The sequence below is a fragment of the Passer domesticus genome, chromosome 3 (assembly GCF_036417665.1).
Source record: "Passer domesticus isolate bPasDom1 chromosome 3, bPasDom1.hap1, whole genome shotgun sequence".
Taxonomy (NCBI): Eukaryota; Metazoa; Chordata; class Aves; order Passeriformes; family Passeridae; genus Passer; species Passer domesticus.
In genome coordinates this window covers 6,044,192-6,061,826 of record NC_087476.1, presented here as the reverse complement: position 1 = coordinate 6,061,826, position 17,635 = coordinate 6,044,192, and the positions used below count along the sequence as shown (strand labels likewise).

Sequence of the window (17,635 nt, the reverse complement as noted above, 5' to 3'; positions counted from 1 at the left end):
GCTACATCTGCCTACAGGCTCTGGTCCTGCTTTGTTGTCAGGATGCTGCAGGACCAGGCAGCTTGGAGTCTAGACAGCAAAGGTGTTCAGCATCTAATATCTTTGGCTGTGACACCACAGAAATCTCATTCCTCTAGGAAGAGGCTCAGGAATAGCACTCTTCCCTCCCTGCCAGCTGGATTACACTCATAGCATCTTTGAGAATGAAGAACACTGCTTTGCAGCTGAATATAGGCAACTTTTTCGGGCTTTTTCTGGATTTCCATGCCATGGAAACTGTTCCCAAATCCCTTAGACAGCTCAATGAAGTCAGCTCTAACCTTGGTTGGTAAAGCATCAGCAGCTGCACAGTAATACTTTCTGAACTTATAGCTGTGTACCTTGCATGGATCTAGAAAACTCCAGTGACATTTTAATTAACATTAAGTCATGAAAGGTTACTAACGGAAAACAGCAGGATCAATCAAACAAAACTATCAATAGAGGAGGAATATGCTATTTATTTACTACTTATGCTAAGATAAAAGATGGAAAGATGGTAAAAAATGAAAATTATTCCTTTTAGTTTTTCAATCTTGGAGGTTTTCCCTTTCTTTCCTGCTCTATGTTTCATAACAAAAGGCGGAAAAGTGATAAACTTCCTTTATGTTTGCTTTTTTAGTCTAAGGAAAGTGCAATGGACAAATCCAAAACCAAAATGTTTTAAAGATACTCCTTTTATCTCCTTTAGTTGAAACACATATTTAAACATAAACTTAAAAGGTAGTATAAGACATCTATGAAATAGTTGGGGTTTTTTTTCACCTTCTTGCTAAACACAGCAGAGGAAAAAAATGTCTGATCAGACTAGAAAAAAAAACCATGATTGAGCAGGACAATTCCTTTGTCTTTCAGGCACAGACTCAAAAAATATGGATAGGTTTATATATAAATACATATGCAGTAACCAAAACCTCAAATTCAAATACACCTGAGCTTTGGGGAAGTTTGTATATTGATTCAATCTTTGTGGCTTAGGCTCATCTGTAACAGAAATATTTGCAAATAGACAGAATACTTCCTCTTTAATCTTATCTAGTGATCTGTCTGTCTGGGATTTTCCTAGAGATGGCCTCAGATCCTGATATCTGAGGGCTGTGTAGCTAAATTATAGCAAGATCATACACAGCTTCACAGAGACCTTTACTTTCTTCTCTTTGCCATGAGCATGTGTTTTGTTTTAATCCACTGGGATGAAAAGCAGAGCAGCAGCATAGCCTGGCTCAGCTGCCACCAGGACTGTGCTTGGCCCACATTTGGGAAAAGATATTTGGACTGCTGGTTCATAAAATTGTAGAATGATTTGGGTTGGAAGGGACCTTAAAGATCAGGGACACTGTGGACAAGAACAACTTGGAATGGTTGTTTGCACTATGGGCAGACTGCAGCTGAGATGCACAAAACAGCTCTGCAAGAGCTGTTAGTTCTCTTCCCAGGGGCTCTTCCAGAGCTCCAAGCACATCCCGGTATTCATCTCCAGCTCTGGTGCCTCCACCTGTGCAATCATACCTCACCAGCTGCTTTACAGGTCAGACATCTGGGAAGAGCAAATCCTGGATTCGTGTCCATTTTTTAGGGTTTCACATCTTCGATGCTACCTTTAGGCAAGCTACTGCACCTTGGCAATAGGGAAAGATGGTGAAATGTCAGGATTTATCCACATGGGCTAATTGCTGTAAATTAGATTGGTCTGTTTATGCCCTTGAAGAACCCTGGGCACCACTGGTAAATCAGACAGATTGACTTGAGCTAAGCACCTCTCTGTTAGAGGGCAGGAGATGGACGAGGCTGTTTAGTAGCTGTTCAGCCCCACTGCTCCTTAGACAACTACCCTGCTTTATATTCTGAACAATTTATCATGGCTTATACCTGTGCTGGTAGTTACAATTACCCCTGAGATTTAGTGCACTGGGAAGGACTCCAATTTCAACAGAGCTGTGCCATTCAACATGGATATGGATAAACATGGAAATTTTTCAGAGTTTCATTGTGCTGTTTCCTTTCTGTATCCCCCCACATTGCCCAGAGTGGTTTTGTCATCGCCTTGAGCATTTTCTCGCGGGTAACTTCTCACCACTTCAGATTCCCAGCATTTTCTGTGTGAGCCCTCACCGGCTCCTACCAGCGCTCGTGTGGTTAATGGGTGAGAGGAGGGGAGTGAGCGCATCCGAAAGGAACGCGAGAAACATAAACAATTTTATTAACAAGACCACAAAACTATTTTTTAATGTATGCAGCCATTTACAAGGGGCAAACAACAAACCAACAGAAAAACCCACTGGGGAGACGTGGTTGGAGACACGGTCGTTGTCTGCGACTGCAATGAACTTGCTCCAGTGGTGTGGGCGGGTTTGGGGAGGGTCCCTTTCCTCTGGCCAGCACCACTCCCTGTGAAATCTGGCACTAAGGAGGTGGGGTGCCACCAGCATCCTGCTGGGGTGCCAGGGACGATGCCAGCTGGGTGAGGGCTCGGGCAATCGTGGAGAGGTGGCTGTTCATGGTCCGCAGCTCCGCCAGGATGTCGCTGACGTTCGCCGACGCCTCGGAGCCCGCGGGCACAGCCTGGGCAGCCCGCGGTGGGGACGCAGTTCCTGGAGCGCTGCTTCCCATAGCTGCTGGCTGGGGATTTTCCTCTTGGGAGGGTTGAGGGGCTGGGCTGCTGCAAGGCTTCATGCTTTCCAGGGAGCCTGTGCTTATGGGTGGCTGGTCTTCCTCCTTGCCTTGGATGGTGGCAAGCGTTGCTGAGGCGAGGAAGGGCAGCCAGTTGATGAGGTGGGTGGCACCACTGGGTGGGACAACCGGCAGATAAATCCCAGGGTGCAGGGATGGAGTAGAGGCAGGTGGAGCGGGAAGAGAAGGAAGTCCAGGGTGAACAGTGGCAGCAGGGGTGGATATTGATGGTGAAATAGGAGGTGGTTTTGGATGTAAGGCTGCAACACACGTGGGTAATGGTGGTGAAAACGATGCAGTACCAGTGTCAGAGGAACAGGAGGGTGATGCTGGAGCTGTGAAAGGTCCAGGCTCTTCAGAAGTAGGTGGTGAAGTGGCAGCAGGTGGAGCATCAGGAGTGCAAGGATCTGAATCTGCAAGGAAGATACACCATGAGCCTTCATTCACACATATACTCACATACAGACTGCTGCCGGCTGTCCCCTCAATGGGACCAAGCCTTCTTTGATGAAAGGAGAAATTTCACCAGCTGGCAGTGATACTCTCTGTAGGCCCATTAGAAAAGAACAGATGTAATCTAAGACAAGAGCCTATTGTAGGTAAGCATGAACTAAATATTATAAAACTAAATTATCTTTCCACTCTCATTCTTCATAAAACCTGTGGACAGGCCTGAACATTTTTCTGGTTGGCATCTCATAGCTATGAATTAGCTGGTGAATTCCCTACTTGTTTTCCTGGCCAGCCATGGAACCATGGTAATGTTCTAAGTGACTCAGATGTCCTGTGTAGATGGGAGGGCTGGATGGCTTCTGCCTGAGCTAGATTTCTGCTTTACAGAGGGTCCCAGTTTTCAGCATTTTGGTTTGAACAGACAGACACAATAAGTTTAGACCCTTAAATTTTTTTTTATGTGTGGAGACATGGCAGAGTTCAGACAAAGTATGATGTATATCCTTGCCTAGATCCCTTCAGCAACTTCAGATATGAAAATCAAAAAGAAAAGACAGAAAGAAACTGTTGACACTGTGCATCCCTGACTGACATTTGTGCCCTCTTGTAAGTAGTTCAGTGGACCTCATCTGATGTCCACTAAGGTCATTAGAAACATTCTTACTTGGACTGAGTCCCTTAGATATAGCATAGGAAGAAAGAGCAACCTCTAGACAATAGAAAGAAGCTTGGAGAGCCATATGATAGTCTAAGGTGCTCTACCCACTCTGCCCAGTTGCTAAATACCATATGGTAAGTATGATGATCCTATTTTTACAATCATTCTGAAAGCCAGAAATACAATAAGAAATTTTACCTTTTCAACAGCCTCAAAGATTTGTGTAGGTGGAATTACAATGTCACACTATACATCTTTATTTTAGCATTGGGAACACATTATACAAGAGGTGGTGAGATGCTACAGGAGTGGTCAGTGTAAAACAGATGGATTTTAAAACTACTTTTGCTGCAATTAAGTGCAAATTTTAAGGCACTGCTGTGGATAAAAAGACACAAATTAATAAATTTATCTAGGTTAAAACAACCTAGAGAAAGCCAAGTACTGAGGTGTTAACACTATGCTATTATTATTTCTGGCATCTAAAAAATCTGATGTGAGAAATCCATTTTCATTTACTGGCTGCTTTGGTATTCCAGATAGCAAACTGAAATTCTGATTCAAAAGCAAAGGTTTTTCCCTGTCATTCCTAATACCAAACCAGCTGGACATGCAGCCAGAAAAAGTCCATCTTTGTCCCACATGGGACTACTATGTTGTTCTTAACCAGACACACATGTGGCTTGGAGGGGATTATGACACAAAACTGAGTCTGCCTTTATGTTCCTGAGATTTTTATGGAGAGTTACTGCAGGTTCCTTGAAATGGTTTCCTTCCTTTGTGTATTGGCTTTCTTCCCAATACGAGGTCCCTGCCTACACAGGCACTCGGCCCCTGTCCACTGGAGGTGGGCTGAGGATGCTGAATTTTGGGCTTCCAAAGTGCTCTTGATTTGCCTTTGGTTTTTCAAAACAAAAACAAAAATAAAGCACAGCTCAACTACAGGTTCCTTTTCCATCCAAACCACTGAAGTTTGCAAGGACTGAGATGAAAGTTTCAGGTTTGGCTGCACTGTGGTGTTAACCAGAACAGTGTTTATGGTCCATATATAGTGCAGCTAACCCCTGTCCACACTGCCCAAGAAAACCAAATTAAATGTAATGTTTTTCCATACATTAGAGATCAGAGGAAGCTTGACAAACCTTATAGTAATCTGGTTTACAATCTGTGGCAAATAACTGTCACAACTGATTCTTAAATAGTCAGAGATACTGGAGTTAATATACGAAGAGTAGCAACTTATACAGACAAAAATAGAGGCAAAAATCTGGACACCAAAGGCTCTTCCATTTGGCTGAAACCTTTCCAAGCAGTGTGGTTTCCCTATCAGAAGCCACAGCTTTGTCATTCCCCTAATCCCACTTTAAGATTTATTTATGCCATGTAGCCTTTAAACACAACTTTCTCATCTTGATCAGGCTCCCACACTTCCATCTAAGAAATTCCACATGGATGTCTGGACACCTGCACAGAGATCCCTGTGTATCCAGGACATGTGGGAGCTGTTGCAATGCTCAGATCATAGAACACAGAGTGACTGATGGTTGGGGTGGGTCTGACCCAGCCGCTGAGCATCCAAAGACTGCAGAATCACAGCATCACTGAGGCAGGGAGGGACCTCTGTGGACTGCCCAGTCACAAACTCTACTCAAAGCAGTGTCAACAATTTTTTTCTCCAAGGTCAAAATTGCTGGAGTGTGTTTGAGAAAGCCCAGTTATATGGGAGTTCTGAGTAGGATGAAACCTGGAGCAAGCAACTACTGTTGTGTATCAGATACAAAGGGATGATTCTCTTTATTTCCTTCCTTTCTAATGCTGGTTTTTCTTTTTTTTTCTTTCTTTTTTTTTTTTTTTTTTTTTCTCATTACAACTCATCACAGCTTTAGTGCCTGGTCATTTCCACTTTTTTTGTACAGTCCTCATAGAAAGAGAATGTTTACAGGAGCATCCAGGTGCACTGTCACTGCTGGGGGTGTTCAATCCCCATCTAGACAGAGCTGGAGCTAAGTGGGGTTGGATGGATGCCTGCAGAGAAGAGAGATGTTGAATACATAGTGTTCAGACAGCTGCAGTTACCTTCCCTAAAGACATCAGCCACCTTTTCCTGGTCATTCAGGGTCCCCCAGTACACCCAGTCCACAGAGGCAGGGTGGATGCTGTAGCCTATCCCCACATGCAAAGACTGACTGTTCAAGGCAAGCTTGTGGCTTAGAAGAAAATTTATATCAGCAGCTGGGGGAGTGAATCCAGGGTTGGGATCAACTTCATCTAAACTGAACTAAAGGTGCTTGGTGAAGAAATTCCTTGGAAGTCCCTGCACTTTCCAAGTTGTGTATAGAGGGAAAAACCCCTAAATGAAGGTTTAGACATGTAAAATGTATCTCTCTGGGCAGCCTCAAAAGTCACTTCTTTTATATTGAGATCACATGCAGCTTTGCCTCATCCTTTAGGAGGACTGTTTTACTGAGATGGGATTCCAGTCACAGAATCACAGAATATCCAGAGCTGGAAGGAACCTGCAAGGCTCATTGAGTCCAAATCCTGGTCCTGAACAGGTCCACCCCAAAAATCATACCATGTCTCTGAGAGTGTGTTGTAGTTTTTCTTGAGCTCTGCCAGGCTTGGTGCCATGACCACTTCCATGGGGAGCCTGTTCCACTGCCCAGCCACATTCTGGGTGAAGAAACCTCTCCTAATATCCATCACAAACCTCCCCTGATACAGCTTCATGCCATTCCCTCAAGTCACCTTTGGCTTGTCTGTCTATACACAGTCACAGTCTAAAGCATAGCTGTCTACATCTTATCTAATTCCCAAGCCTTTCTTTGCATTCAGTGAATTACATAAGTAGAGTATCACCTCTTTATTGCTAGAATGGGAGATTCCTTCATCACTTTGCTGGGAATAATGTTGGATAACTAAATTGGATGTGGATGTCATGATCTGAAAATACCTACCTTGCAAAAGAGTGGATAAAAATGACTGCCTAGCTTAAAAACATTCCCTACCTTCCTGATCTACTCTGGATCTCCCAAAGGGAAAGCCACTGTACATCCTTGTTGTACCTATTTGCAAGTAGGAGGGAACTCTTCTACTCTGCCACCTCCAAGAGGATCTCAGGGTGTCCAAAACTCATGGCACTGTAAATTGGGTAGGTAATTCAGTAATGAGAGCAACCAGAAGAGCACCTTCAGGAGGGGATTTCCTAGTACATGTCCTGCTCATGATGATGGATGTCACCAAAAGATTAATGATCTGCCCTGTGAGAATGGCCAACTGAAGTTATTTTAAATGCATTCAGCTGTATCAGAAGATCATGTACTTAACTTTAGAGTCAGCCTTGGCTATCTAAGCTGCTTTTGTTTGACTACTGATTTTATCTGCCTTGCAGCTAAATTGCTGCAAACTCTGATTTCTTAGTCTATTGTCAACAAACAAGGGAAAGGTCTGTGAAGAAGAAACCTTGAGGCAAAAGCAGGAGCATGACTTTCCTCAGATTCAGCTCATCTAATATCAGCCCTTTAGCTGGCATCTAGCATGAGGCAGTCGTCTTGGCTCCAGTCAAGAAAGAAGCACCTCTGGGGTAAAGCCATTCCAAGCTATCAAGTCCCTAAGAGGGGTGAAGGATCATAAAGTGTCCCTGCCCTCCCAGAACTTCTGCTAAGCTTAGATGGGCTGAGTATCTTCTAAGTGGCTGAAGCTGGGTGAGCTGGATTTCTCACTTTATAGGCAGATGTAACAAGTAATTTCAATAATCACAGATTGGATCAGGCTGGAAAGGACCAGAAGGGGTCATCTTGTCCATGCCCCCTGTTTAAGCAGGGCCATCACAGAACACAGGACACAGGGTTTTGTCCAGGCATTTCTGGAATACCCCATTGAGCAGACTCCCCACCCTATCTGGACAGTCTGTTCCAGTGCTTGGACACTGCCCAGGAAAGAAGTTCTTCCTCATGGTCAGGTGGAACTTCCTGGGCATCAGTTTCTGCCCACTGCCCCTTGTCCTATTGCTGGGCACTACAGACTAGAGCTTGGCTCCATCCTCTTGGCACCACCAATTTCCTATCAAATCTCAATAGCAGATGGGTAATGCTGCTTCTGTGTTCCCGTGGAAAGCACAAAACCATAGAGATAAGGTTTAAAAAAACAGGAGAGTAGAACCTGAAGCCCCTAGAGTGCTTCAAGGAATGAGCTTGTGGTTGAGAAGGTGATAATCTTACAAGTGAGTCAGGACTGAACAAGCAATCTATTTCAATAGTGCCAGTACTTCATTTATTTAAATAACCAGGACTTCAAGGGGGCTTAAAAAAGTGAGGGACAACAACTTTTAAAGAGGGAAGATAGTGATAGGAAAAGGGGGAATGATTTTAAACTAAAATAAGAGACATTCAGACTCAGCATCAGAAGAAAGTTTTTACTCAGAGGGTAGTGAGGTGCTGGAACAGGTTGCTCAGAGAAAATGTGCCTTCCCTGGAAGTGTTCAAAGCCAGATTTGATGTGGCTTTGAGCAACCTGGTCTTGTGGAAGGTGTCCCTGCAACGAGTAGACAGGTTGGAATGAGAAAAACTTTAACATTCCTTCCATCCCAAACTGTTCTGTGATCCTGTGATGCTGTGATTCAATGATAAGGATATTGAGATGCTGAAATGATCTCTTTGGTGAGACAGTGACCTGCAGGAGGCCTCTGTGCCGTGTCCTTTCTGCTCAGGTTTGTGCAGCTGCTCTAAAGCTCTCGGTGTCTGTGTGTGTGTCCGCAGGACCGAGTGCGTGTGCTCTCCCCCTGCATTTCGCAGCTGCTTCCCAAGAAAGGCTAAATATACTCCTGCCTCCGCTTTCTGGTGAGAAGTGAAACTCAGGTCCCAACAGCTTGTGGTAAATGAAAGCCCAAGAGCAGTGTGTGCGTCACTGAGGGCGGTGCTGCTTTTGCACGGACAAAATCCATCTTTGGGACCTGAATCTGAAGCCAACCCTCCTGCACTGCTCAGGTTTGATTCAGATGGAGAGGCATTGCTTCTCACTGCCAGGCTAAGTCAAGTTTAGAAGGGTTTCAAGCAAGTTTAGAAGGGATTAAGTCACCATTTTGGGTGAAGAGGCCACGGGACATGACTTGTGGAGTAGGTCTTAACAGAAGCATCAGTGTGAGCACTCCAGGCTTGGTGTTTGCATACATGTGATTTCAGAAACAGAATTTGGCTCTAGATATTATTTAGGCTCTAGTCTAGCCCTTAATTAATTAATTAATCAATCTAAATTAGCTCTGAACACTGGCTTTTGGGTGAGCAGCTTAGAAATGCATAGAAAATTCATAAAAGCATTAGGAAAGCTTATTGTTAATTATTTTTTAGATAAAGAAAATCACATATGTATCCTAGGAACCCACTCGTCTCTTCATACGTAGAAAAATCAAAAAATATTTTATATATCAAGATGCTGGTCCCTTTAATGATAGGAGTGTTTTTATGTATTTAAATATGTCTGTTCAAACCAGGAGTTTTGTGCAAAATACTAATTTGAAAAAAAAATAGATGACAGTATTCCAAATCAACCCTATTCCTCTGGTTTGTGGCTTATTTTTAAAGGGATTTTGCAAATAATTGCAAATAATTGTAGTTTGCGAGAACAATGCTGTAATGGAGCACATGGCAAAGTCTCTTCCAGGGTCCATGGCATTTCACCAAAAACACCCCAACTCTGTCTCTATGTTGTCAAACTGGTTGAGTCATTTCAGGAAGACTCCTTCCTCTGGCCTCTTGCTTTTTAAGCAGCCTAATAACCATCCATGACCTACTCTAAATATTTTAATTCATTTAAAAGTTTTTCTGACTTCATAAAGTTGTGCATCTCTTTGGAATTTGTTTCTTTTTTTTATTCGATTGTGGTCTGTTTTGGGGTCTGTTTCTTTTCTTTCAGGTACAGTACACCAGGCTTAGCTGGACTGAGCTTTATGTGACTAATCCCATTATGACTCCTGTGGAGTTGTGCTCTTTCAAAATTTCTTGAGTAATAGTCTGTTATGAGTACATACTTATTCCCATGTCATGCGAACAAATTCGTTCTCACAGTTTGTCATGGGCCATCTGCTTTTTCATCTTTGTCCCTGGCTTAATTTCAGTGAGATTTTATTCACTTCCTGACAAAATGTGTGTTTTTACACTCATTTGGGACCAGATTTTCCAGGAACCTGAGGTCCTTCTTTGACACCTAAGGGACAGAGCCAGACTTTTTGAAGTGCTCTGCAGCTCCTGTGATTTCTGAAAACAGAAGAGTCCCTGAGGATGCCCTGACATCTCAGTGTGGGGAGGGAATGGGAAAAGAGGAGGTAGGCATGTTGGAGAGGTAATATTGTTGGGCAGCAGGCAATTCCTCATGACAGTGCTCATTGCCTAACACATTTGTCCTGCTGTGCTCAAAGCACTGCACAGACGAGTCCCACACTGGCTGAACTTTTTTGGGGCCAGACTGAAGCACACGAAAAATTAAATGCCTTGACAGAAGTCCAGAGCCAGGACCAAAGGCCACTCTCATCTTCCCTGTCAGCCAGCATTACCAATGTTGGTTCCTTTGCTCTAAGCTTCTATTAACACAACTTAAACTGGGGAAAGATTCTTTCCCTCCCCTTTGCAGTACAGAAAAAAGGCACAGCAGAAAAATCTGTTGTGCGTAAGGAGACTGCCAGCCCAGCCCTCCCGTGGCCACACAAGAACATCTCTTCCACCCACACACGCTCCCTTCTCAGCAACTTAGTGAGGATGGCAAAGTGGCTTGGGAGACTTTTTAGGTCCTCTGAAACTAAAATAAGACTGACAACTACTTCTGGAGAGCCAAAAGAAACAGGAAGAAGAAGAAAGTGGTATAATTGTTTAGACCATTTTGTTCAGACTGCCTTGTATTTTGCCTCTGTCAAGGTCAGTCAATGCTGCCTCCAAGGAAGTATCAAAAAATCTTCAATAACAGCTATACCTTAGTCCATTGTAGGAAATTTTCCTGATGTTCCATTAATGAATCAGGGTTTTGGCCCAGGACAGATGTTTACACTATCAACAATCACCTTCGATGAAGGCCAAAAGATTTGATTTAAGATCGGGCTCAAAATGAATGACAACTGCATGGACTGCAGCTGAAAGAGCTTGTGTGTAATTACCTCTCTGGATCTGGCCATTAGCTACACCAAAGGGTTTTTCCTGTTTTGAAACAGGCAGCTTTTCTGACACGTGTAATTCTTCTGAGACTCTTGTTTTCTTTTCCTAATAAGTACTATTGTCTTTTTAAATGCCCCTATTATGGTCTTATTTGCATTGTAAACATCACATAATTTTTTTATTATTTTTCTTTTTCCTGTTTCTTTTTTCCCTTTTTTTTGGGTCATCCTTTGGCAAGGTTTTGGCAATTAATTCCTACAGCAATGAGTTTCTCAGTCTAGTTTTACATCATGTGAGGAAATTTTTCCATTTATGAGGGAATTTTTGATAATGATAAGCCAAGAACATTTTCTGAAAAAACACCTGTGTTCCTACTCTATGTACCTTTCTCAATTGCACTTCCTGCCACACATGGCCCTAGAATAAATCCATGATCCCATAACATTCAGCAGGTACTAAGAGATGCAAAAGAGAATAGACAAGATATGTATCTTTTACCTTTAAACCAAAGGATCATAGAATGATTAAGGTTAGAAAAGACCTCCAATATCATCAAGTCCAACCATTAACCTAAGAGTGTCTGGTCCATCCCTAAATCATGTCCCCAAGTGCCACATCTAAACATTTTTTGAATGCTTCCCGTGATGATGATTCCACCACTTCCCTGGGCAATGTTCCAATGCTGGACAACCCTTTCAGTGAAGAAATTTTTCATAATATCCAATCTAAACCTCCCCTGGCACAACTTGAGGCCTTTTCCTCTCATCTTATTCCTTGTTATCTGGAAGATGAGGTCAACCCTCATTTGGCTACCACCTTTTTCAGACGGTTGCAGAGAATGAGAAGGACCCATGGAGCCTCCTTTTCTCCTGGCTCAGACCCCCAGCTCCCTCAGCTGTTCCTCATCAGACTTGGGCTCCAGACCCTTCACCAGCTCCATTGTCCTTCCCTGGACATGCTCCAGCATCTCAGGATGAGGCAACCAGGAACATTTGTAGAAACAAATCTTGATGGTCCAGATATTTTAGGTTTATTTTTCTTTGCTGGTTTGAGATTAGTTTAATTTCTTAACATATATTCTCTGAAGGCTTCAAAGCAGATTCAAATGTTAATTAACCAAAGATATATTTTCCTGCTGGGTTTTTTCCCCAGGAAAAATATGAGACACACCATGCAATCTTATGGTTTTAGTAGCCAGTGAGTCAAGTCTGGAAATTTGGTTCACATGAGTCAATGAGATTTCAGGTTGCTACAGAGAGTCCAGCAAGGACAATGTCCAGCAGTGGACAGTCCTCCTTTGCAGACACCATATGGCCTTTCTTGGGCTGATTCATGAAACAATCTACATCCAGGCTGGGTTACCTTGAACCTCTCCATGCTCTGCTTTTGGATGGCTTACCTCTCTCAAAGGCTTGCCACAGCTGTGCACTCCACTGAAACACAGGAACTCTGTATTTTCCTGGGAATTTACCATCCAACTGCCCCAGCACAAGGCTTCTGCTAAGCCTTAGAGTCTACATAGCAGGGCAGTGGCCTAACAGTCCTTATCTTGTACCATCTTTCAAGCTGTGTAAACTCATCACTTAAATGGAAGAGACAGTGAGAAAGAGTGCAGAAAGTCCCCTGTCCCATCTAGGGCAGAACCAAGGTTGTTGATTCTCCCCAGTGAACAACTTTTAGGTGAAATAAAGGCTGAGTAGGAGGCCATGATTAGACACACCACAAAAGACTGTCTCTGCCAAATGAGCTTGGCAGTTGCTCTGCCTAAGAGTTTCAAGGCCAAAACCTGCTTGTCAAGCTAAAAGTGGACACCTTGACTGAACAATAAAGTGATCTGAGGATGACAAAGGAATGATCTTGCCATAAGTATGCAAGAAAAGTCAGAACTAACTATGCAATTGATTAAATTTTCATATATTTCCCAGTATGTTTCATCCCCAGAGGCATGGTGCCATTTTTAGGAAAATAATCTTGTAACAAAAATCCCCTGAAACTGCACAGCCCAAGGTGATTTTTATCATCTTCATGCACCAAGGAACCACAGAGACCATATCTGTTCTGAAGATTTAACTGGGTGGGACACAACCATATCTGAACACCTGAGCTATGCCAGTCTGGACAGGAATTATTTCCCTGAATGACCCTATGACTCCTTTGCTGTTTGTGAACTTTCCTGAGTGTACCAGGAGTTTCAGACTGGAGGAGGAATATCTCATAATTTTTTGTGTTTAGATACTCTGGGATGCTTTCCCAATCTCTTGTGTCAGATGTGGGAGAACTTGTTTACTCCAAGGAAAGGCTTTCAGGAAAGCCCTGAAAGATTCAACTCACTTGTGATCAAATCTGAGTCCTTACTACAAAAAGGGTGAGTTCCAGCCCATGGCCAGACAGGACCCAGGCTGCTTATCCCCTCCAGCAGAGCTCCCAGCCTGGACTGAAACCACTTCCCAAGCCTGAAAGAAGCTTCAAAAGCCCATGGAGCCAATGCCTTGGAGATGTACCTTTTATCCTTTTTCACTTCAACTGCTCGATATGCCCAGGCAATTGTAGCAGGCATCATGGAAATGCTGTCTTCACAAAGACATTTTGCCTCCAATAACATTTTCATTTTACACCCAAGTCTAGCCGGAGGTGAATTCTTTTGTTTATTGAAGAGCCACAGCTCCTTTGGAACAAAATGTTCTCCTGTAAGCCGGGTGAGACGCTGGTTTTATTGAAGAACAGTCCTGCAGACCAAGACAATGCTGTACTTCACTACCCCTTTTGAATTACCACTCTGTCATTTCCCAGAGGAGCGTGATCGGCCGACCACTAAACTCTGCTTTAAGATCTTATGCCCGATCTAAATGAGACAGAATGAAGCCCTGGAGAGATTTCAACCCTTGCTTTGTTGAAACAACATTGCTTTGTTTGGAATGTATTTGCCTTTGTACTGGAGAATGAAAATGTAGCCCAGTGCCTAGTTTTGAAATACATAAATACAACATTTTTGGTAATGTAGCATATATGAAGAGATCCATAGCATATGCTTTTTCTTACGCATCCTTTTTCTGGGAGATATTCAACCAGTTTTTAAACCATCAAATCCTGAGCTCTGTGACATCTCAGTGGAGGAGGAACATATAATGCCTGTGTTTCAGGCTAGCATGGTGACCCAGTTAGGAAATCTGTAGCAGACATGAAATGAAATCCAGACCTGTGCTTGCAACAATGAACTCAGCCTTCCCTTGTATCCAGTTGGATTACACAAGCTAGGAGCCACCCAAAAGTTCATGACATCCACTTACAGCTCCAGTCAGTGGTCACCACTATTTGTCTCCCAGGTCTTTCCTGGGCTTTATTTTAATACCCTTAAATTATAAAGAGATTTAGAGTTATGATCCAAATCATCCGACCCAGGTTGAATCCTGAGCTGGAAACAGCTGGACAACCAAGACAGTTGGACTTTTTCCTACCCCTTTCTACAAATTCACTGTTACTTCAGTGCATCTTGGGGCAGAGATTTCATGAACACAGGCCCTTGCTGTACCATTAACTGGTGTACAAAACCACACCATCAGCAGCTGTGGAACGGCAGACAGAGAATTTGAGAGATGTAGCATGTGATAAGAACAGAAGAACTGCACTAAGGGGTTCCAGGTTCCTCATCCCCCCACCTATCCATCCTTCCCACCATGTGTCCTCCTGAATAACTTAATGGAAGAGGCACTTGGCCACTCTGAGAGCAAACAAACACGTCAGTCCTGCCCAAACAGAGGTGCTCTGTCTCTCTCTCTGAGTCCATGTCCTTTGATCACCATGGGCACCAGTTCCTGTCTGATATTTTGGGCTGTGCAGGGTGGGCTTGTTCACTCGCTGGGCAGAAGGAAACACCTTGTTAGGATAGGAAGGAGTGATTCAGCCACTCCTCTCTCTGAGTCAATATTTACCCAGTGGCTCTGGGTTTGGGGGAGGGATGGTCTCTCTAGGGTCACATTCCCACCCTCCTGAGTGAGATGGCTGGAGCCACCAGTCTAAGAGGGTGCAAGCAGCCTTCTCCTGGGAGCAGAACTGCTTTTTCTAGGCTGCATTTGGATGCAAACTGGCATGCTGTGGCTATGTCTCTTTTTTTTTTTTTTTTTTTTTTTTTTCTAATTGTAGTCTGAAGCTTTCCTTAATGGGACAGAGAAGTCTTTGAGACTGGAAATGTGCTCTTCTCTTTGTTTCTGGTAAGACATAACACTGTCCTCATGGGACCGCACTCCAACAGGGATATTTTAGTTCTGCCTGGCTCCACTGCTTGCTGGCCCGCAGTCTGATTGCTGTTTGTCACTGGGACTGCGAGCGCTGGGGAACAGAGACTGCCCTCACTGCAGCTGCTCTAGTAGGCTGCAGCCCTGAATTTGGCTGGGCTTCCCAACCATTTCCACGAGGCAAATAGTAACACTAATTTCAGCTGGACACTGTATTCCTTGGGCCCATTCCTAAGGGGCCGTGTTGTGCTGCCTTTGCCTTTTCTCCATGTTAAATGTGTTGTAGATTTCACCCTGGGGGTTGTTGTGTCCTGCTGGTGGATGATTATATTCCCCTATTTGAGACATTGAAGATGAAAGAGCAGTTTGAGATCCCTTTTGATAGTTGGAGATACCCTTCTGCCCTAATATAATTTTGTGAAGATGTTGAATGTGTCCAATCTTTCAGAACTTGGTCTCTTTTATACTGGTGTAAAACAGGAATAATTCCATTGGCACCAGTGTCATTTACACCAGTGTAATCATGGGAGAAGGAGAAGAAATAGGCCTGCAGGGATTTTTTGTTTCTTTTGGGGGGAACCATGCTGACTGTAAAACCACAGCAAAATTATTTTTAAATGAGAAAAATTTCTTTAAGACAGATCAGCCTCTTAAAAAGAGAGACAAATGGAATGAAATGCTGTAGTTCAGAAAGTCCTGCGGTATTTGGGAAACGGGGCAGTTTGCTGTAAAGGGAGTAGTAAACAGCCAAAGCCAGGAGAGTTGCAAAAAGAGAAAGACCCAGAAAATGTATCTGCTTATGAATTACATTATCAAAATTTCTCAGAGCACAAGAGATGAGATTGTAGAGGCAAGTTTATTCTCAGTACATGCGTGGAAAAATGTAAACCTCAGTAAGAACCACTGAGTAAACCTGAGAAAAGAAAATGACTGTGCCTGGAAATGTTTAGGGGATGGTGTTTGTCAATTAATGAACTGAGAGGCCACCGTTTGCAGCTCACTACACAGCAAAGGCATGCATAAACTAAGCCCAAAGAAGGAGATTTTTTCTTTTTCTCCAATAAGAGGAATGCAGGGACATTTTGCTCTGTGCTTCATCTGCAATTCGTTTGTTTCCTTTCATAAAACCTGGTGATTATTGAGTAGAGAAAGTTTGCTCCAAGTCGCTGGGCAAGGGGTAATGATTACTCACACCACCAGGTTCCCATTTGCCTTCAGGTTTGTTGATTTTGATGACAAGCCTTCACCACTCAGATTCTCAGTTGTGTCAGCAGCTTCACCAACAGCCCAGCGATGCTTTTTGTGTTAGGCTGTGCAGACAGGAGAGTGGCTCCAGACAAAAAGCACACATCGAGTTCCTACTCCCTACTGTAAGGAGCCTCAGAGTTTGACTAAGTTTAGATCCAGCCTCATGGCTTGTGCTCATCTCTAATAGAAATACACAGATATCCCAAAGAACATGTTTAAGTGGGAAGAGGAAGTTTTCCAAGGACACAATACAAGTACCTTTTTAGGGAACAGCTCTTCTCCAGGGCAAGAAGCTTCTCTCTGTCCTGCAGGAAACCTGGCATCATTGGGAATCCTCAGTGTGCCAAAGGAAGAAGTGCCAAAGGATCTGCTGCCTTGTAAAATGAAGGCTGCTTGATTAACTTTATGGAAAGAAACTGAGCTTTAAAAAGACAGCATTTTGTCTTTAACACAGACTGCAAGCTGGGAGCACAGCCAGCTGGGTAGTCTGAGCTATACCAGGACTATCAGGAGACCAAGGTGAGAAGGACCCTGGATGCCGCCAGGAATGTGAGAAGAGAAAGGAGGGATGTGGAGGAGCCAAGCTGCTGAAATTCATAAATGACTCAACAGGGAAACAAACTCATATAGGATCCTGACTTACAAGGGAAAGCATTAAGTCTTACGAGGAAAAAAACCCCAAAACAAACAAACACAAAACCACTGTATGTCCATCTATACATCTGTTCCATAGGCTTAACTGAATCATCACAGAGAAAGAAGCCCATTTCAAGAAAGCATCTCTGCTCAGTCTTTCTGCACCTTGGTAAAGTGGTTATGCCATCAGAAATTACCAGAAGAACCTAAAATCATCCCTGCATATCTCAGACTACAGGTGATGCTCTCATTGTAACAGCAGCAGTGACTTGGACTGAATTACACAGCCCAACACACTCTGTACAATGCCTGAAAGAGGTACTGCACTCGGCCAGTCCTTGTGACATTATAATTAGAGATGGGGCTTGAATCAGCACCCAAATGTCGAGTGATGCTGTGAGTCAGTTGAGATTTGTCCACCAACATTGTCATTATCCTCAATTCTGTAATTTATAAAAAAATCCAAGCGCTGCAATCTTCAAGGCCTTCACAATTTAGTGGAGTGAATACCCCAAATTTGGAACTCATCTTGGCTCCCCAAGGCCCAAAGTCAGTAAATT

General features: G+C 43.5%; 1 protein-coding gene across 4 annotated transcripts in view; it reads right to left on the bottom strand.

The window, feature by feature from the left end:
- Window positions 1-684: 684 nt before the first annotated feature.
- RUNX2 (RUNX family transcription factor 2) overlaps window positions 685-17,635 on the bottom strand; it is a 225,657-nt gene continuing 208,706 nt past the window's right edge. For all 4 annotated transcript variants that reach the window (XM_064411663.1, XM_064411664.1, XM_064411666.1 and 1 more), the window contains one exon: window positions 685-3,122. In XM_064411663.1, coding sequence (XP_064267733.1) covers window positions 2,443-3,122 — 680 coding nt within the window. In that variant the 3' untranslated portion in view covers window positions 685-2,442. The remainder of the gene's footprint in view (window positions 3,123-17,635) is intronic.